The sequence below is a fragment of the Amblyraja radiata genome, chromosome 26 (assembly GCF_010909765.2).
Source record: "Amblyraja radiata isolate CabotCenter1 chromosome 26, sAmbRad1.1.pri, whole genome shotgun sequence".
Taxonomy (NCBI): domain Eukaryota; kingdom Metazoa; phylum Chordata; class Chondrichthyes; order Rajiformes; family Rajidae; genus Amblyraja; species Amblyraja radiata.
In genome coordinates this window covers 7,846,394-7,868,729 of record NC_045981.1, presented here as the reverse complement: position 1 = coordinate 7,868,729, position 22,336 = coordinate 7,846,394, and the positions used below count along the sequence as shown (strand labels likewise).

At 44.7% G+C, this 22,336-nt stretch overlaps 1 protein-coding gene across 6 annotated transcripts in view; it reads left to right on the top strand.

Annotated features, from left to right (window-relative positions):
- The window catches only part of cep112 (centrosomal protein 112), a 320,895-nt gene that overhangs the window by 267,651 nt on the left and 30,908 nt on the right, over positions 1–22,336 (top strand). For all 6 annotated transcript variants that reach the window (XM_033044129.1, XM_033044127.1, XM_033044128.1 and 3 more), the window contains one exon: positions 15,349–15,438. In XM_033044129.1, coding sequence (XP_032900020.1) covers positions 15,349–15,438 — 90 coding nt within the window. The remainder of the gene's footprint in view (positions 1–15,348; positions 15,439–22,336) is intronic.

Below are 22,336 nucleotides of genomic sequence, written 5' to 3'. Positions count from 1 at the left end.
GCAACGGAACGGAACGTGGACCTTTTTTTCATCCATTTCAGTAACCCGACCCGATTCGCAGTGTAATCAACATTGCGGGGGAACAGTTTGTGTTAATAAATTAAAATACTGAAAATGTAGAAGATTTTTACCAAATAACTTTTATTTTTACGAGGATGTTTCTGTAACCGGCTTCCGTCTCCGCACTATTATCCTATGGGATCTTTGGTGTGGAGACGGAAGCCGGTTACGGAAATGGGGCCGAAAATTACCCATGAATCTGCCCATGACCGTACTACGTCTTTTTCGTCGAGTGGACTATCTTGTTCGCTATAGGATCTTTGCTGACAACTCAGTAAATCTCAATGGACTACCCAGACCCGGAAGATCCGGAGATGAATCCTAGAAAGATGCCTGTGCAGAAGTTGTTGAAAGATACAGTAAATTATGGATCTGCAGCTAATTCTAAAACATTAAGCTCATCACTTTGGAGAAAATTATACCATAAAAGCAGTTTGGAGTTTGTCATTTAAGGAACAGCAGCCAAGGCCTAATTGGAGGTCACAAGCTCTAGCCCGAGGCTTCCTGTCACTCCCCTCACAGATGAAAAGACAAAATACTTAAAGTGCTCGGCAGCCCTATTAGCATCTGTAAAGGAAAAAAATGTTTTGGGTGTGGCCTTTCATCAAAATTGGGAATTGTAAGATAACCAAGACTTTAAATATAATTCTTGAGGGACAAAAAAGCAGAACAAAACCAGCAACAAAAATTGCAGAGAAGACTTCAAACGCAGAGAAGTTAACTCCCCTCACTGAGTTAGCTCTGATCAATCTCATCCGTTCCTGGTATTTCATACCAGATGTTGATGACTTTAGACATTACTTTAATAATAATAATAATAATAATAAATTTTATTTAATGGGCGCCTTTCAGACATCTCAAGGACACCTTACATAGTAATCGGAATAAAAACATATAATCGGAATAGAACAAGTAAAAAAGACATCACAGAGACACAAATTAAAAACAGAATTCAATCCAAAAACAGAAAATCAAAAACACAGTGTGAAGAGAGAGCAGCGGCAGCCAAAGCGCGCCAGCGTCCACTCTCTCTTCACGGCAGCCATCTTGGACACAGACCCACAGGACTACAATTAGACAAAAAAATCATCCCCCCACAGTGGATAGCACTGTGGAGGAAGGCACAATGTCCAGTCCCCACCCCATGTTCACCCCAAAGTCAGGCCTATTGAGGCCACCGCAATTGCCTCTACGGAGGCCCGATGTCCCTGGCCATTCTCACCAGGTGGTCTTGCCCCGGCGTCGGGAGAGTCCTTTCGGCGGCTGGGTCACCTGGAACGGCCGCTTCCTGGTTGGAGCCCGCGGCTGCCGAAGCCGACAAGGCCGCGCCGGTTTGGAGCTCCCAGGCTCCCGATGATAAAGTCGGCGCCGCCTCTCCGCACTGCCGCCTCTCCGCACGCCGCCTCTCCGCTCCGCAGACCCGCAGCACGGAGATGTTGCTCTCGGCGGTCCAGCTCGCCAGAGCTCCAGCACGTCGCTCCAGCGCGGCGACCCAGGCAAGGCGTCGCCCGCTCCACTCCAGCGCTCCAACGCTGTGCCGCCGCCGAGGCCGAGGTGCTGGGCGGTCCCCGCCAGGAAACGGCGCTCCAAGCCCGCAGGTAGGCCACGAGGACAGGTCGACGGGCAGCCCGGAGAAAAGGCCGCCACACCGACCAGGTAGGGACCTAGAAATAAAGTTACACCTACCCCCCCACATTAAAAGACCATATCCCCTACAAACAAAAAAACAGGACTCACTAAAAACTATTAAAAAAACGAATTTAAAACGGACAGCTGCTGGCTAGCAGCCGTTCACCAAGATGGCTCCTCCTCCAAGTCCTTTAGACTTGTTAGAGATAGAAACATAGAAAATAGGTGCAGGAGGAGGCCATTCGGCCCTTCGAGCCAGCACCGCCATTCATTGTGATCATGGCTGATCGTCCCCAATCAATAACCCGTGCCTGCCTTCTCCCCATATCCTTTGACTCCACTAGCCCCTAGAGCTCTATCTAACTCTCTCTTAAATCCATCCAGTGATTTGGCCTCCACTGCCCTCTGTGGCAGGGAATTCCACAAATTTACAACTCTCTGGGTGAAAATGTTTTTCACACCTCAGTCTTAAATGGCCTCCCCTTTATTCTAAGACTGTGGCCCCTGGTTCTGGACAGCACAGAAACAGGCCCTTCAGCCCACTCACCGAGTCCGTGCCGAACAGTGATCACCCCGTACACTAGTACCATCCTGCACACTGAGGACAATTTACAATTTTACCAAAGCCAATTAACCTACAAACCCGTACATATTTGGAGTGTGGGAGGAAACTGGAGCACCCGGAGGAAACCCGCACGATCGCAGGGAGAACGTGCAAACTCTGTACAGACAGCACCGTAGTCAGGATGGAACCCGGGTCTGTGCCACTGTAAGGCAGCAAGTCTACAGCTGTGCCTCCATGCCGCCCCACAATGAGAATCCGCATCTCAAGAAGGAAAAAGATGCAAATCCTCAGAACTTCCATTCCACCATTATACCCTGTACTTCCCATTGATAATAACAATAATCATTGTTACATTGCATTTTATTTTATCAGCCTGGATTTAAATAACGATTATTTCAGATGTTACATGATGAATACTACCCTATTCTTGTTGCCCGTGGACTGATACCCCATGGTACGACAAGCTCACATGGCAGACACCATTGGCTCCAAATGGGGCTGTCCAACAGAAATTCTCTAGAGAAAAGTTTAGATGTTTCATGATCAGTGGTACCCAGATAGTTGTACTGTAGTTGCTGAACTGGTCAGGTCAGACCTTTCAAAACAAATGAGTTTGCACTTGGAAAGAGCCTTGCTTTTTTCCATTTTTACACAGAAGTAACAATAGACAATTGACAATAGGTGCATGAGTAGGGCATTCGGACCGTTGAGCCAGCACTGCCACTCAATGTGATCATGGCTGATCATCCCCAATCAGTACCCCGTTCCTGCCTTCTCCCCATATCCCCTGACTCCGCTATCTTTAAGAGCCCTATCCAGCTGTCTCTTGAAAGTATCCAAAGAACCGGCCTCCACTGAGGCAGAGAATTCCACAGACTCGCAACTCTCTGTGTGAAAAATTGTTTCCTCACCTCTGTTCTGGGGTGGAAGATTGCAACCTTCACGTGGTCCGCCCTGTTTCGACGTATGCAATCAACCCGGCGTGCACAATCAAATAAGATCAAATAGAACAAGTTGTCCTACAACTTTAGGCTGTGCACGCCATACGCAAGAAGAAGAAGATCTCTGTTCTAAATGGCTTACCCATTATTCTTAAACTGTGGCCCCTGGTTCTGGACTCCTCCAACATTGGGAACAACCTGATGTGAGGGTGCACCCTTTGCCTGGGGAGTGGAGGCATGAGGAAGTCAGCTGTTTCTTGTGTCCACCTGCTGCTTTACCTGTGAATCACACCCATCCCTTCATGCAACCTGCACTGTGCTGGCACTCTGCATCAGAATTAGTGATTGGGAATGCAAGGAAAGGAAAGGTGGAGGGCAAACTGTAAGAAGGCACAATGCCCCATTGCAGGAAGGCTTTGGACAGGTTTGTACGTTGGCCTTGTGCACCTGGGTTTTCTCTGGGTGCTCCAGTTTCCTCCTACGCTCCACAGACGTGCAGGTGTGTGGGTTAATTGGCTTCTGTAAATTGTCCCCAGTGTCTAGGATAGTGCTAGTGTACGGGGCGATCGCTGATCGGCGTGGACTCTGAGCCGAAGGGCCTGTTTCCACGCAGTATTACCTACCAGGAGAGGTTGGGCAGACGTAGATTGTTTTCTCTGGAACGCTGAAAGTTGTAGAAAGACCTAATAGAAGAATATAAAATGATGAGAGGGATAGATAGTCGACAGGATTGAAAAAAACATATAGTAGAGGGTGTAGCTTTAAGGTGAGAGGGACAAAGTTTAAAGGAGGTGTGAAGGGCAAGTTCTTTACACCTCCAGAGGGTGGTGCGTGCCTGCAACAACTCAGTTGGTCTGGCAGCATCTCTGGAGAACTTGGATAGGAGACATTTCGGGTTGAGACCCTTCTTTGAATCAGTCTGAAGAAAGGTAGGTCCTTATCCATATTCTCCAGAGATGCTGCCTGACTTACTGAGTTACTCAGTACTTTGTGTCTTTATTTATAAACCAGCATCTGCAGTTCCTTGTGTCTTCTTGTTGGTCTCTATTGAACCGGAAAAGCAATATCTGCATCTTAATATTCTCACTCTTGTTGCACTAGCTCCTCAAAGTCTACACCCATGTTATTTTTATCATCGTCTCCAGCTCCACAAACCTGAATGTAACCTGAATGTCTGAACATTGGCAGTGGTGCCTTCAGCTAACAGGAGGCAGCTTCTTCACTCTAGTGGTCATGTTCAGCCCCTTTATTTTGGTCAGTAACCCTGAGAGTTCCTGATCCTCCCCACATCTCCTGATCTCTCCTTCCTCATCAAAATCTATCTCTTTAACTACCTTTCTGTTCATGCGCTTCAATATACCTCTCTGTGCCCAGCTTTACGGCTTGTTTGATAATGCATCTGTGCCACATTGATATCCCTCTATAAGAATATGTTGCTATTACCAACTTGCATTTGTTCTTTTCATAACCTCAGGACATCCCCAAAGCACTTCACAGCCAGCAAAGTACTTTGGTGATACAGTCACTATTGTAAAGCATATACAACCACTTTGTGCAGTACAGACAGCCATAAATAGCTGGGAGATATTGGCCAGATAATGTAGTGTAATGGTGTGTATTTTAATTATGTGTAAGAACGAACTGCAGATACTGGTTTAAACCGAAGATAGACACAAAAAGCTGGAGTAACTCAGCGAGACAGGCAGCATCTGTGGAGAGAAGGAAAGGGTGACGTTTCGGGTCGAGACCCTTCTCCAGTCACGACCTGAAATAATGTGTTACTCCAGCTTTTTGTGTCTATCATCTTTATTTTAACCATGTTGTCATGCAGATTTCCTCTATTCCCCTCTTCTCCAACAGGGAGGTCAGGTGGGCTTTGCATTAATGGTTTAGCTGAGTGACAAATAAAGATGAATAAATATCGTGGAAGGAAGGAACTGCAGATGCTGGCTTACACCGAAGTTAGACACTAAATGCTGGAGTAACTCAGCGGGACAGCATCTCTGGAGAGAAGGAATGGGTGACGTTGCTGATCAAGACCCTTCTTCAGACGGAGATGCTGCCCGTCCCGCTGAATTACTCCAACATTTTGTGTCTAGTAAATATTGTGGAATTCGGCCAGCAAATATAATGTTTCCCCTCGGTGGGTTGTCTAATTACAACCCATCTCCTCATAGATGAGACCATTCACCCTACGTCATACCACTTTAATGTTTCCACTAAATCTTTGAGTTTGTTCTGGCCTGGGTGATTGACCTGGGATGATCCATGAATCTGAGTGAGTGAACTGGCTTTGATCATGCCTTTGTCACGCCAAGTATTAAAGCTTTAATCAGGGAAAATTAAAACTTGGAACAAATAGAAAGATATTTAAAATCTTGCTTCTTTTGTTGAACCACAGCAGCATTTGTGGAAGGGCGTTTTGTAGATCACGTGATACATGTACATTATATCTGGCTGGATGCCAGTCCATGAGCCGCTTTGATTAAGAATTTAAATTAGGGTGGGCTGTTCAGCTTATTAAAATTTCAATTTATAAAGAATGTGTTCAACAAATCTTTCTTTCAGATGAGATGTTGAATCAGGGTTCAATCTGTGTTTGCATTGCTTGTATGGGCAAAAGCAAAACACACCAGCTCTGATCTAATCTCAAGTTCAGTACCATCTCAAGTTCAGCAAAATAACCACTACCCTACATGGCCATATGACTCTTTATTGCTGATCAAAGAATCAATACTAACACCAGATCTGTTATGTGCACGGGAGTCGTGACTGTTTCTCCAGAGTGCACCTTTCCAGAGATACCCTCTCCAGAGATGCTGCCTGTCCTACTGAGTTACTCCAGCATTTTGTGTCCATCTTCGGTTTAAACCAGCATCTGCAGTTGTTTCCAACATAGTTGTGACTTTGCCGTCTCTCTCTCTCTCTCTTCTAAAAATCACCAATGGAGCTGGGTGCCAGCCATAAATATTTTAAATCTGTTCAACCTCAGAAATGTGCCAGAGTCAGAGGGACCTGTCCCGGGGAACTCCCAGCCTGAAGCTAGGCCTCTGTCAGTAGACAGTCCCAGTCATTTGGCATTGATCAATGAAGAGAACATTGGCAAAAATAACTCTCCCCCTCTCCTCACCACCCTTGCCAAATGACAGAATAATGAAGCCACCTTGATAACCCATCTACAACCCAAATACGATCAACTAACAGCAGTGACAAGGAACTGATACAAGCAGTACATTTGCTTAACGTGTCTTCCTTCACTGTCCCACTGAGTGAGCCTGGCCAGAGATCCTGGTTCAGTAAACAAAGCACCAAGCAACTATGATATCAAAGCACATTGGCCCAGAATATGTATTGTTCTGTGGGCGAAATTTCTCATGTGAAAGAATGTCACCATATGTGAGAATGTAAATTGTGGGTTCTACTAAACCCAGAAGGTTTCTCCTATTCCTTTGAAAGTGGCTGTATTTATTGTGGTTTGTGAAAACATATTTCTGATGTGGAATTTTATAAAAAGATGTGATTGTTCAAAGAAGTCATTAATCCAAACTAAACAAATTACAGTGTTGTGTTATTCCACTGACTCCACAAGAGGAGTCTAATAATTGAGTGCGGCCTGTTACAGGGTTAGAGAAGGAGCTCAAATCCTTCAAAGAAAAGCTCATTGAGAAAATTAATTTGACACTATGGTAAACCTCTCCTAAAAGTGGCCGTGAATGCAATTGCCCATTTGATTGGTTATTTAGATGTTGAATATCTGCTTAAGTGGCCAGGCACGTATCTGAGGGCTTTAGTTGGTTGTTGCAAATGACGTTCACCAAGATTAGATTAGATTAGGCACCGTGCCAATCTATAAGCAGCGTTTGCTCAGGCAAAATATAACTAAAGCAGCCACTGTAGACGCCAGGTACTGCAGTTCATAAGTGATAGGATCAGAATTAGGCCATTCAGCCCATCAAATTTACTCCGCCATTCAATCGTGGCTGATCTATCTTTCCCTCTCAACTACATTCTCCTGCCTTCTCCCCATAACCCCTGACACAGATGCTGTAATTTTGCATAGAACACAAAGTGCTGGAGTAACTTAACGGGTCAGGCAGCATCTCTGGAAAATATGGATAGGTGACGTTTCAGGTCGAGAACCTTCTTCAGTTTACTCACATTACTCCAGTTCTGAGGTCTTTACACTGGCTTCCTGTCTTTCAAAGAATTGATTTCAAAATACTACTGTTGGTTTACAAAGCACTGAATGGTTTAGGGCCAAAATACATTTCTGATCTTCTGCTTAGCTACGAACCACCCAGACCTCTCAGAACGTCTGGGACAGGTCTGCTCTGTGTCCCCAGAGTCAGAACTAAACATGGAGAGGCAGCATTTAGTTTTTATGCACCACATATCTGGAACAAACTCCCAGAAAACTGCAGGTCTGCTGCAACTCTCAGCTCTTTTAAATCTAGACTGAAGACTTTTCTGTTTGCCGCTGCCTTTCAGTAAACAATACAATTTATTAATTACCTATATTGCACTGTAACTTCTATTCCTGGTTTTATTCTATTTTAAATATTTTATTTGATTGCTTTTAATTTTGTAATTATTTTATTTGAATAATCTAATAATCGTTTTACATCTAAATGTCATTTCATATGTGTTTCTTTCCAATGCTTATAATGTTTTATGTAAAGCACTTTGAATTACCTTGTTGTTGAAAGGTGCTATACAAATAAACTTGCCTTGCCTTGCCTTCAGATTCTGAGTCCCACCCTGGAAGCTCCCGACCCGAAACATGGCTTATCCATGTCTTCCAGAGATGCTGCTTGATCCGCTCAGTTACTCCAGCACTTTGGATTGTAAAGCAGCCATTCCCAGCATTGCTGTCTGATGAGTAGACATGAGTAACACTTCAAATGACTACATTTCATATTTAACACAGCAAATGGTATATCTTAGATAGACACCAAAAGCTGGAGTAACTCAGTGGGTCAGGCAGCATCTCTGGAGAGAAGGAATGGGTGATGTTTTGGGTCGAGATACTTTATTTTAATGCATGGTGAGCATGTGTCTAACTTTGGTTTAAACCTGCATCTACACTTCCTTCATACACAAATGGTACTTTTTTTCCTCATCTTCAAAACCTCTTGCTTTGCCCTTTCGTTTCTGTTTGACTTCTTCTTTGCAGTGCAAGCTTCTGAGAGTTCTGCGCTCATCAATTTTTTTGATTCTTTCATCCCGCTATTAATGACCTGCCATTAGCCTCAGAGGCTTTATGTCCTGCAATTTCCTCACTAAACCTCTCCACCTTTCATCCCTCATTTAAGACCCGCTTTGAAACGCCATGCATTTATATGACTCTGTAACATTAAAGCTGTCGCCCATCCTTCCTAACATCTCGTTTGCTGGTTTAGTTTTGATTTTTATCTGCTGCAGCTATAAATGAAACACCTTGACAAGCTTCTGTCGGCAATAAATGCAAACTCTTGCTATTGTCTCTTTGGATGAATCATTCAAAATCATTATCTTCAGTAACTGAAATATATATTGACTAAAATAGTAAGATTAAACGAGAACTTACCAGTTTGAAGTTTGATCTGTATTTTATGAGGAGGAACGTTGAGGGAATACGTGAAGAACCCGCTTCCAACGCATGCGTGCCATTCTTCAAAGCAGCGGTGTGAGGTCACAGAAACTATAATGACCTAACATAGTAAGATTATCAAAGAGATACCAGTTTTGATATGATCATAGGAGGGTGGGAGCGGAGGGCACGTATTCCCTCAACGTTCCTCCTCATAAAATACAGATCAAACTTCAAACTGGTAAGTTCTCGTTTAATCTTACTATTTTACTTCGGAGTCACGTGAGTGACTACGTGAAGATTTCAAAGCTCTGTGACCTCATGCCGTGGAACGAGTCCATGCTTCACAACTGCCTTGGGTATTGGGAGAGAGTATCATTAGCAATTTTAGACACACTTATACAAAGACTTGTGTGATATAACGAGTAAATACATTTATTAATTGAAATCATAGCCCTGTAACCCTTCGGGCAAATTATAATATTGAACGTAAAATGCTTTCCGAAAATGATGATGGCTCCAAAAACTGGTTTATTATAAAACCTTTGGAAAGTCCTTTCGGATGACCATCCTGCTATTCTGAGGATTTGGTCCGTGGGTACCTCAGAATTTTTGCTGCGGATTTTGCTGCAGCCCTGGTGGAATGAGATTTAAAACCATTAGTGTTTATTCCTGCCATCTTTAGGACACATTTGAGCCACCTTGAGATAGTTTGGGTCGTGACCCTTTTGTGCGGTTTCTTGTAAGAAATTAACAAAGCCATTTCCTGACCTCGAATGCTCTTAGTATATTCCATGTATAATTGGATATGTCTTGCTATACACAGACGTTCGTCATATGGATATGCCATAAATTCAATCACTTGACCCGATGAACCTGGTCTGTTTGTTTTATTAACTCATGTATGACAAACACCAGTTTCTCTCGTGAGATGATCAAGGAGTCCAGGCTCAGTTTGCTTAATGACTGGACTCGTTGTGCAGTAACTAACGCCATGAGCATAACCATCTTCATGGTCAGTTTCTGCAGTGATAATGCTGTTTATGGGCTACCAGCTCCTCAGCATGTTTAAAACGACACCCACATCCCAGATTTTGGAGTACCTGGTTTTAGGGGGATTTGCATTGAATATGCCCCTCATAAGTTTTGTTACCAGGGGGTGCGTTCCCACCGTGTGCCGCTCCGTTCCTTGTGATAGGTAATTGGAGAGTGCACTTCTGGCACTATTGATGGCACTGTAGCCCAATCGTTTATCATAATGGAGGTTTGTTAAGAATTCCAATACGGCCGGAATATTCTTGGCCCTTTGGTCTAGGTTGTTGTCAAAGCAGTATATGCCCCATTTCTTGATGTGTCCGAGGTACTGCTTCCGTATTGACAGTCTTTGTGCGGATGTGATGAGATTCATCGTCCTGTCTGACAGCCCCATGCCGTGTAGTGGGTCTTTCAGACTCTACAAATCAACAAATCCATAGTCTTATGGCATGGGTGACTGCCCCCCCTCCAGTTACTGGATGAATTAATAAATTCGGGCTATGTCCAATAATGGAACATGGTTCTAACACCATCCCCTGTATGACCGAATACCACGGTTGAGTAGGCCAATCGGGTACTATGAGAATCCCAGATGCCGAATATTGTTGAATTTTCCTTTGTACCCGATTGATGATGCAGAATGGGGGGAAAGCATAAAAAACGCCATTTCCCCCAATGCAGTGAGAAAGCATCTGTAGCTTCTGCCCCAGGGTCTGGTTCCCAGGACACATACCTTGGTAATTGGTGATTCAACCTGGACGCAAAAATATCAATATCTGATCTACCATATTTTGCTGTAATTTCAGCAAATACATTTTATTTAACATCCATTCCGTGTTTTCATTAAATTTGCGTGACCTGGTGTCTGCCACTGAATTTAGCTTACCTTTATGTTGCCGATATCCAAATGTTTCTTTGGATACACCATTTTGTAATACCATAGACGAGTTGTCAATAATGATGGGGTTGGAGCAATACCTAATGCTATGTTCCCACCACTGTAGTTCAATTATAGCTTCCGTAGGCAGCTCCATAGGTCTATCAAAATGACCTTTGTTAAATTTGAGTGCTCTAATTTTTGCTCTTTGCAAATTTTGATAATGTAATGGCCCAAAATGTGTGGCCGGGAATGTAGCCACAATCTTCCCAATTATCCGGCCTACCCGTCTAATGGAGGGTCTGTTGGTGTTAAGAAGCTCGCTGCAATCCTCCTGTAGGGCTGCGGCTTTATTTATTGGTAAAGTTACTAACATATTGACCGTGTTAATGGTGAATCCTAGATAATCCATATTCGTTTCTGGTATCAATTTACACTTAACTACCGTCTGTGTTCCCCTTTGATGGGTACTGTATAGTATGCATCTTTTAAGTCAATGCTTGTCATATAGAAACCAGCTGATACTAATTCTTTAGCAGTGATAAAGGTATCCATCTTAAAATGAACATATTGAACGAATGTGTTTAGGGTTGAAAGGTCAATGATAATCCTGCAACCCCCATCTTTTTTATTTTTAATAAATATGTTTGATACAAATTTTAATTGTTCATGAGTAGTATGCTCAATCACACCTTTTGTATACAATCGTTGTAGCTCCATGTGGGCTTTAGATTGTTCGGTTTTTGTAAGGACGAAATGCCTTTCTGGTGTATGTTGTACTGGGGGGTTATTGGGATGAGTAAATTCTATCAGATAACCCTGAATACTGCTTAGAACATACGAGTCTGTAGTGATTTTACACCATTCGTCACTGTAGTATTGCAACCTCCCTCCCACCGTCGTGGGTCCCTTTTTTACAAAAGAACCACACCCACCTACCTCCATGGTTACTGGTGGTTGTATTATTTTCTTTGTTTTTTGAAAAAAGGGGGTTTTGTTTTTATTCGTGTTCGTGGTTGTACTGGAGGTTTAGGCTTCCGCATCTTCCAGGGTGGCCGTCCCTGGCCATACCCTAAAAGAAGGCTGCTGCAGGTTATATTGGGTTCTGGCACTGCCACTGATATAAGCCACACTTTTCGGTCTTCCATGTGGCTGGTACCGTGATCCAAAATAAGCCTTTGCGCTGGTTTTGATGAGCCCCAGTGTCTTGGCTTCCCCAAACAAAAGGGTTGGGGTTTTAACGGCTCTTTGTTTGCAAATTGTTGCATATTTAGGATCCAGTGCTGGCTGAATAGCCGCCCTCCGCATGCTATTCAGCTCATATTGTACATTACAGAACAGGGCTAGTGCGTCTTGGTGGCCTTTAGTTTGCTCTGTTTTGTCCAGGGTGCGGATGTAAGCTGTGATCCCTGCCGTAAGCCCTTTTAAGGCTTTCTGGATTTTGAGATCATGGTTCCTGATTTCCTTCCCCATATGCTTCCAAATGCATTGGTTGACACTGGGGATTTGTAATACATCACAGTTACCAGGTGGCATATGTCTGGCCAGTGTCTCTGTGAATATTTGTTGTTGGAGTTGATGGCCAGACATGTAGTTAATACTGGCTGCCATCCTGGAATCCAAGTCTGCCCCTGTTTGACTTGATTTGAAGTAATCAGCCACCATGTCCAGCAGTGTATGTTTTTCTGCAGATTCAGGATCATGGGAAGCTGTGTGATCAGGGTCTGGCCCATCAGGGTCCTGCCCACTCTCCTCCGAAGAGGTCGAGATTTCAGGGGGTCCCTCACGGGGTACCCATATGGGGCTTGTCTGCCCACTGTGGCTAGTCTCCACATTCATGGGACTGCCACTGTGAAGGAGCTCCTCCAGCAGCTCCTTTAGACGGTGAGCTGCACTTGCTATTTTTGGCTGCTCCCATTCCTGCAGCCTTTCAGCAGTGTGCTGCTCTTTGTATTCCAGCTGTTCCCGTCCCCGGTACTCACGGGTGCTGGTTTGCGGGCTTTCCTCGTCCCGTCGCTGGCCACACCGGTCCTGACTGTCGGTCCACGTCTGTTCCCGGTCAGCCGTTTCTTATAGAGTCCTGACTGTCGGTCCACGTCTGTTCCCGGTCAGCCGTTTCTCCTGGCTGCTCCGTATGCAGCCACTCATAGCGGGTTTGTTCCGTCTGCCGCACCCGTTCAGCCCTGGTCCGATATTGATACGGGCTGGTCGCCCGCTGCTGCTCCAAGTCGGGCTCTGCTAGATGGTGCGTTTTTGTTTGAACTTTGCCTCCCGGCCGGTGAGTAAGTTTCGTCGGTGCCAGAATGATTTCTGGCACAGCTGATTCCTCTACCGAGGCCTCTAGAGCCGACGGCTGCTGTCTCTGTAGCGATATGGCACGCATGCGTTGGAAGCGGGTTCTTCACGTAGTCACTCACGTGACTCCGAAGTAAAATAAGATGTTAAATACAATGATTGCAAAAATAGGATGATATTTGTCCAACAAAATATCTTTCATAGCATTTCATTCATTCATTTATGCTAAGGAGACCCCTGAATGATATGAACATGTTGGGTTTTTAACACTTGTTGTGGTATATTTTTAATATATCAGCAAAAATTGAAGTAGGAATGAACTGCAGATGCTGGTTTAAACCGAAGATAGATGCAAAAAGCTGGAGTAACTCAGCGGGCCAGGCAGCATCTCTGTGGAAAAGGAACAGCTGATGCCTCGGGTAGAGACCCTTCTTCAGTCTGGCCCGCTGAGTTACTCCAGCTTTTTTGCATCTACAGCAAAAATTGAAGGTTAGATTCTGAAAAATTGGCAACGTTTATCTACTCTTTCTCCAAAATTGACTTTAGCAGAATCTGAAGATTGCATTGTCTCTGCCTTACCCTAGCATGCCCAGTAATGCTATTTATAGCCATCAGATACCTGTGAACAGGCTTTCCGTGATCATGGGTTTTTTCTTTACAATTAGAATAGAAAACAAAGTGGCTGATTAAAGCAGAATTATTACTGCTTATTGCTAATCTCCGCTGAAATATTTATGAGGCTTGTAGATTTTTTTTTACATTACAACATAAAAACTGCATAAGCAATGAACTTCTGAACATTTCAGGAGTAGATCTTTATTTATATATGTAAGTTTATATTTTATTCAAATGATTAAGTCGGAGAACTCATTAATCTTGCACAAACTTTTAACAATCAGACCCAAGTATCTGATATAGTCCTCTCTCCGGAAAAAAACCCAGATTATTAAGATCAGAAGTAGTCCGTGGAGGAGGTGGTAAGGAGTGATCTGAGAACATTGATGGGTAGAAGGTGAGGCTGTGGAAGTGTGGGAGATGGAGGAGGCTGCGGGATACAGGTGGGGTTGTGGCCTAGCGGTGAGGTTGTCAGGGTAGGACAGGGATGGTAGCTGTGGACAGCTTGTGCTCTGTTTATAACTTCAAATGCCATCTATCATAAAATGTATATATATATATCAAGAGAAACATACAGCAGATGCTGAAAATCTGAAATATGAACTGAAAATGCTAAATCTGTAGAGAGAGAGGGTCAAATCAAGTCAAGTCAAGAGAGAGAGACAGAGAGAGAGAGAGAAAGCGAGTAGGATAGTTCACATTTCAGGTCAGTGATCCTTTATTTGCAGTCAGTTTAAGAGGGCATTATTGGTGAAGATATTTGTGCATTTTGACATCCTTATGTCCTTCTTAATAGAGACACAAGGAACTGCAGACGCTTGAATCTTACGTCAAGCACAAAGAGCTGGAACAACACAGCGTGTGAGGCAGCATCTCAGGAGGACATGAATGGGTGAAGTTTCGGGTCGGGACCCTTCTACAGAAACATTGCCTGTGCGTTTCCGCCGGAGATGCTGCCTGAAACACTTGAGTTGCTCTGGCACTTTATGCCCCCCCTGAATGCTGTCCTCCTCGCTGGTTCAGCAAAGCACTTTTTAGTGTAATCTATGGCTTGCAAAGTCATGTAACCTCTCGAGATACTTCCTGAGAACTCTCCACAGACACGGTGAAGTTGCTCACCGGCACCTAATGGTGGCGCAGCGGTAGAGTTGCTGCCTTACAGCGCTTGCAGCGCCCGGTACCTGGGTTCCATCCCGACTACGGGTGCTGTCTGTACGGAGTTTGTATGTTCTCCCCATTGACATGCATGGGTTTTCTCCGAGATCTTCAGTTTCCTTCCACACTCCAAAGACGTACAGGTTTGTAGGTTAATTGGCTTGGTAAATGTAAAAATTGTCTCTGGTGTGTTAATATGTAGGGATAGTGTTAATATGCGGGGATCGCTGGTCGGCGTGGACCCGATGGGCCTATTTCTCATCTTTAACAGATCCTCTGACATAATCACACCTGTTTGTTTAAAGCTTGATGTGATGACATTTTCTGACCTGGGTCTGAAGAGGGGTCCAAATGATCATGTATCTGTACACTGTGAATGGCTCGATTGTAATCATGTATTGACTGGATAACATACAACAAAAGCTTTTCACTGTACCTCGGTACACGTGACAATAAACTAAACTAAACCCAAAACATTGCCGGTCTATTTCCTCCACAGATGCTGCATCCTCCACAGATGAGTTACTCCAACACTTTGTGTTTTACTCATCTGTCGTTCCTTGTGTCTCCATAGTTAATTCTTTCCTCTTTAATTCTTTTCATTTAGGCCCTAGAGAACGAGACGATAAACTACCACAACCGGATGCAAGCATTGGAGGTGGAGATGCAACATAAGGAGCTGGATACCCAGGAGCAGGTAAAGGACAAGCAGCTAACGTACACTAAGATTTAATAGGCAACCGCTTCTTTAAAGCAAAAACATCAGTGGTGGAAGGGGACAATGATTATTGGAAAATGACTTGAACAATAACATTTGACAGTGCTTTGTGGAAAGGTCAACAGAATCATCTGTATCGCTCTTGCAAAGAACCAGTACTGAATGGCCTCCACATGTGCTCTAGGATTCTTTGAAGATGCTTTGGTTATTTCAAACCTGCAATGCAAGAATTCATTGATGTAGGGGGAAACCCACACGTCACAGGGAGAACGTGCAAACTCCACACAGGCAGCAGCTGAGGTCAGGATGAAACCTGGGCCTCTGGCGCTGTGAGGCAGCGGGTCTAGCAGCTGCGCCACTGTGCCACCTGGATGATAACTAACTTTAACACCAATTGGATATAATCTAAACTTGTTAGCAACTTGGTGCTGATATAATCAAACACTTCCAATTTGATACTTCCCAAATTAATGTCGGGCCATCAATTCCTATTTGAGGAAGAAATGCTTCATTTTGGTCCATTGGAATGTTACCGTTGCCAGTGAAGATGCTATTCTAATTCACTTCACTTTTCTTAAGTGCACAGGTTTTGGAGGCAGGGATTTTAATTTGTATTTAATGCAGCTAGCTATCTGTATTATCATTGATAGGATCCAAGGAAAACTGCTTGTGAAATGATTTCCTGATTTAATAACAGTGGAATAGGTGTGTGCCATTTGGTCGTGCACGATGTTCCAGCATGTTTATAGTTCACCGCAAGGTTCTTGGGAGGGCATGAAGTGTCTTTGAAGAGACCTACCCTTGTATTGTAAGAAATGTGGAAGTGTAAATGAACTGAACAAGATTCTGTGGAGTCATCAGGTATTTTTTAGTGATGTGCTTGAGAAATAAATGTCACTTAGCACACCAGGGATAACACTCAGCAGGTCAGCCAGCATCAGTAGAGGTAGGAACAGAGAGAATGTGTCCATTTCTGGACACCACACTTCAGGAAAACATGAAGGCTTAGGAGATGTAACACAATGTTTGTGGGGAAGAGGGAGTTGAGTTAAGTGGGTAGAGTGGAGGACTAGGCTGTCCTTGCCGGGTGCGACAGGCCAACTGGCTGGAGTATTCAAGGTTTATGAAAGAACTGCAGATGCTGGAAAAATCAATGGTAGACAAATATGCTGGAGAAACTCAGCGGGTGAGGCAGCATCTATGGAGAGAAGGAATAGGTGACGTTTCAGGTTGAGACCCTTCTTGTATTCAAGGTCATCTTCAATGTCTTGATTCACCAGCCAGATGGGCCTGTCCCACTGTACGAGTTCACCCAAGAGCTCTCCCGAGTTTAAAAAAAAATCAAACTCGTGGTAAGCACGGAGAATGTACGTAGCGGGTATGTCGGAGCTCGGGATGTCTCTTCGCGGCTTGTAACGCTAACGGCAGGTACTCGGGAAACACGGTAAGCTCAGGAAGACTCGTGAAGATTTTTCAACATGTTGAAAAATGTCCACGAGAGCCCCGAGTACCTACAAGCGGCTATTACCATAATTCTTCGAGTTCGAATTAGGGGAAACTTGGGAGAACTCTTGAATTAGCTCGGACAGTGGGACAGCTCCATGAGGCTTCCTCCTGCTTCAAGAGGATATCTATCGACCGGTGCCCAAGAAGATCACGGTGACCTGCCTCAATGACTACATTGACCATAATGAAGTGCTTCAAGAAGTTGGTTGTGGCCTGAATCAGTTTTTGCTTCAGACATTACCTGGATCCGCTTCAGTTTGTCTCTCTCCACAACAGAGCAACAGCAGATGCTATTTCACTGACACGCTGGACAACGGGGACAATGGAAATGCAATAATCAGCCTGATTTTCATCGATAACAGCTTGCCGTTCAATACAATCATCCCCTCCAAACCTATCACCAGACGCCAGTGCCTTCCTTTGCAATTGGATCCTTGACTTGCTCATTAGCTGATCAGCAGCTACAGCTCGTCCAAGCTGACCATCCACAGAGGTGTACCTCCAGGCAGCTGCATTTCTCCCTCCTGTGACTGACGGCGTCGCTAACCACAGCTCCACAGCCATGCACGTTAGCTGACAACACCACTGTAGTTGGCCAAATCGCTGGAGTGATATGGAGTACAGGAGTGTGATAAAACTCGTGTTTGTGTGCTGCCACAATAACACGCCAACCCGGGGCATTTTAACATGGAATTTATTCAATGAGAGGACACTTGTTCACTACAGGGTTCACTACAATGTGAAATAAATTATTTCTGGTAATACATGCCACAAATTATTGTCAACCTTGTTTGGGCCAGCACATCCCAGCCTGTGTCTCCTCCTCGGGGCTCCTGGTACAAACAGCACCACCCAGATCAAGACGAATACCATACATATAGCACCCAGGCACAACCTCACACTGTTCGCATGTGCCTCGTGTAACTCTTTACAGTGAAGTCACTGCTGTAATGAAGAGCAGCACACATCGGCGCAGCGGGTAGAGCTGCTGCCTCACAGTGCCAGAGACCCGGGATCGATCCTGACCTCTGGTACTGTCTGTGTGGAGTTCACACGTTCTCCCTGTGACCGTGTGGGTTTCCTCCGGGTGTTCCGGTTTCCTCCCACATCCCAAAGACGTGTGGGTTTGTAGGCTAATTGGCCTCTGTAAATTGCCCCTAGTTTGTCGGGCGTGGATGAGTGTGGTGGGCCGAATGACCAGTTTTCGTGCTGTATCTCAAAACTAAGCAAAAGCAGGTCACTCCCAGGCTTACTACAGTGTAAAATGAATGCATTATTCCTCAATACCACATGCAACAAATTGTTACCAACCTGATTTACATCTCAGCCTGTACCTTAGGGCTTCTGGCACAAACATCAGCACCCAGAGAGGGGAGGATGAGATGAAAGAGAATGGCATTCGTATAGCACCATGCACACCCTCACCTTGCTACAGAGTGCCTCGTGACTTTGTACAATGACTCACTGTTGTAAAGGAGGGAACACTACTGCATGCCCCCTCAAAGAGCAGTAGAAACAAGGAACTGCAGAAGCTGGCTAACAAAAAAACCCCACAAAGTGCTGGAGTAACTCAGCGGGTGAGGTAGCATCTCTGGAGAACATGAGTAGGCAATGTTTGGGGTCGGCATTCTTCTTCATACGTTTAGGGACATTTAGTTATTGACCAGATAATCTATTTCTCAGGGTAAAAATTGAGGAGTGAGTGCTGGCCTTGGTGAGAACTGTTGTTTGAAATAGGAGATGTCTTTACCTTGAGAGGCTTGACAGGATCTTAGTTTAATGTTTAATTTGAAAGACAGTTGCTTTTATAGTGCAGCAGCACTGCTGATATCTTGGACAGTTCGCCAAGGTGTAATCTGGAGAGCCTAATATCAGTATCCATAGATGATCTGGTTTATAGACAATAGGTGCAGGATTAGGCCATTCGGCCCTTCGAGCCAGCACCGCCATTCAATGTGATCATGGCTGATCATCCCCAATCAGCACCCCGTTCCTGCCTTCTCCCCATATCCTTTGACTCCGCTATCTTTAAGAGCCCTATCTAGCTCTCTCTTGAAAGTATCCAGAGAACCTGCCTCCACCGCCCTCTGAGGCAGAGAATTCCACAGACTCACAACTCTCTGTGAGAAAAAGGGTTGCCTCGTCTGCGTTCTAAATGGCTTACCCCTTATTCTTAAACTGTGGCCCCTGGTTCTGGACTCCCCCAACATCAGGAACATGTTTCCTGCCTCGAGCTTGTCCAAACCCATAACAATCTTATATGTTTCAATAAGATACCCTCTCATCCTTCTAAACTCCAGAATGTACAAGCCCAGCCGCTCCATTCTCTCAGCATATGACAGTCCCGCCATCCCAGGAATTAACCTTGTAAACGTACGTTGAACTCCAATAGCAAGAATGTCCTTCCTCAAATTAGGGGACCAAAACTGTACACAATACTCCAGGTGTGGTCTCACGAGGGCTCTGTACAACTGCAGAAGGACCTCTTTGCTCCTATACTCAACTCCTCTTGTTATAAAGGTCAACATGCCATTTGCATTCTTCACTGCCTGCTGTACCTGCATGTTTACTTTTGTAGACTGATGAACAAGGACCCCCAGATCCCGTTGTACTTCCCCTTTCCCCAACTTGACGCCATTTAGATACATTTAAGAATATAAGGACTTAAAAAGGGGGAGTAAGTCATTGAATTTGTTCTGCCATTGAAGTAGAGTGTGTCTGACCCGACACTTGGCCTTAGTTGGACTTTCCCGCTTTATCCCCTGAATCCATGGTTTTCCTCAGCCCAAAAAAACTATCACCATCCCAAGAACGCAGGCTGAATCAGTATTTGATTCTTGTTGACAGAGAATATCAAAGATTCATACACAACTCTCTGGAATAAAACAAAATCTGCCACGTGTCAAATTCAAATGGGTGTCCCTTTATCCTGAGACTATGCCAGAAGTCTTGAGTTTCTCCCGTTAGGTGAATCATCCCCACTCCATCTACTGTGTTGAGTCCAGTCAGAATCTTGCCTTCTCATACAACTTCTATACTCTAGAGAATATCAATGCATAAAGGGCCTGTCCCACTTACGCGGTTTTTTCGGCAACTGGCCGGCACCTGTCACAGTCGCAGCAGGCACAGTCGCAACTCTTTGGGCGACTACTCATGACCATACAGGCCTCACCCCGCGTGTCGCCCAAAGAGTCGTAACTTTCTCTGGTCGCCGTTGGATTTTCAACATGTTGACATTTCTCCGCCACCTGCTGCGACTATGACGGGTGCCGGCAAGTCGCCGAAAAAAATCGCTTAAGTGGGACAGGCCCTTTAGTTACCCGGCAAGTTTTTTACACAGAGAGTTGTGGGTGCCAGGAACACGTTGTCAGGGGTGGTTGTGGAAGCTGACACCATTGTAACATTGAAGAGGCTTTGGGATAGGCACAGATATGCAAGGAATGGAGAGATATGGATCACGTTCAGGCAGAGAAGATTAGTTTAATTTGATATCATGTCCAGCATAGGCATGGTGGGCTGAATGACCTATCCCTGCATGGCACTGTTCTATGTTCTATGTGTGATAATTCCTCGTGGAGCAATTCATCTCATCCCAGATGTTAATTTAGTGAATCCTCAGATTGGTATATCCTTCATTGTGAGGGTGGTCTCGAAAAAAGACCAACAGCGAGGTTGCAGCAAGACTTGCATGCTCTTATACGCCATCACCTTGCACTACTGGTCATTGTCAGAGAAAACTAGCAAAAAGCGCACAAAATGCACACAATGGGGAATATAAGAACTTTTCAAAGTGAATATGCATGGGCCCCATTAATCTAGTGTGGACGTGTTGGACAGATTATAATGTAGTACCTTCAGTATAAGATTATCAAAAAGGTTGAGGATAAACTGGGGACATGATTCCCCCCCTCCCCATTAATATAAAGTTCCATGGCAATGGATCAATGCTGTGTCCTCTCACCATGCATCAAAATCCTCCTGCTGATTTTCAAATGGAATGGCTTTGGAACTGTTTCACTCTGTTCCTGGTCCATCCATGTCCATGCATAAAGTACCTCAGTGCATTGGAGCGTCTACAAAGACAGTGGCTGTGAGAAATGGGAGCATCGTACGACAGCAGCGGGAGAAACTTTAACGGTTGGCGGAAAGCGCATTATTGGCCCAAACGGAGCAAGCTTTCCTGTGTGTACTCTGTACTCCATCACTCAGTGCCTCACCTCCGCTTTGCCGGTTGCAGGAGTGCTGGTGGCTGAATGAAAGAATGTTCTGTTCCATACACTAACATTACTCACCTTGATGAACACAAATGTCTTTCAAAGATTCCCCCAACACAGGCTTTTTGTCTCTGATAGTGTGTTCCAGTCAGTGACACCACATGAGCTGTGGAATCCTTTAGTCACAGGCTGCACATCTAAGGCAGGATGCTAATGTGCTCAGAGGGGCAGTCTAGGGCTCCTTTTATTGCTGTCTCAGCCCCGTTCCGAATTAAGCATAATCTTTTAGTGCGGAACGGCAAAAAAAAGGGAGGCTTTCCAGGTGGGCAATCGGAACAACAAAAAGCAGATTCAGAAGGATGAGGCGAAAGAACCAAGGAGCCCTTAGATGTGGTTTGGATCCAGCCAAGGCATGGCAAAGTTGAGATGAGGAATTCACAGCAGAATACAACCACGGGGATGGAGGAGGGGATTAATAACACAACGCGCAGTGCTGAGAGATGTCGGGAAACATACCTTTTTAAGATGATAATAGCAAACAATTTTAAAAAGCAGCATTAAGGCAGATTTGAAAGATAATAGCAAAACTTGAATATGACTCTCCGATGCATTGTGAAGGACACCAGGAATTCACCCTGTTTTAAATGTTTGAAGGACAAACAAAAGATCAGCTCCTAGCTACCCAATGGACTGTCGTGATTATTCAACATCATAATATTTAGACGTCACCCTCCAAAGCAATTGAACTGGGAGATATCTCAGATGGTCTGGTCACTTTGATAAAAAGCACACTGTTCTTCATCTGTATGCAGTTGTGGAGCCACACAGCACGGATACGGGCTTCAGGCTCAACTTGTCCATGCGACCAACATGCCCCATCTATGCTAGTCCCATTTCACCTACATTTGTCCTGTCTCCCTGTAAACCTTTCCTGTCCATGTACCTGTCCAAATATCTTTTAAATGCTGTTATAGTACCTGCCTCAACTACCAGCTGGCTGCCAGAGGAGGTAGTTGAGGCAGGTACTATAACAGCATTTAAAATATATTTTAAAGTGTCCAGACCACCTGAGGTTACACCTCAGGCTCCTATTACACCTCTCACCTGAAACCTATGTCCTCTGGATTCCCATACTCTGGGTAAAAGACTGTGCATTC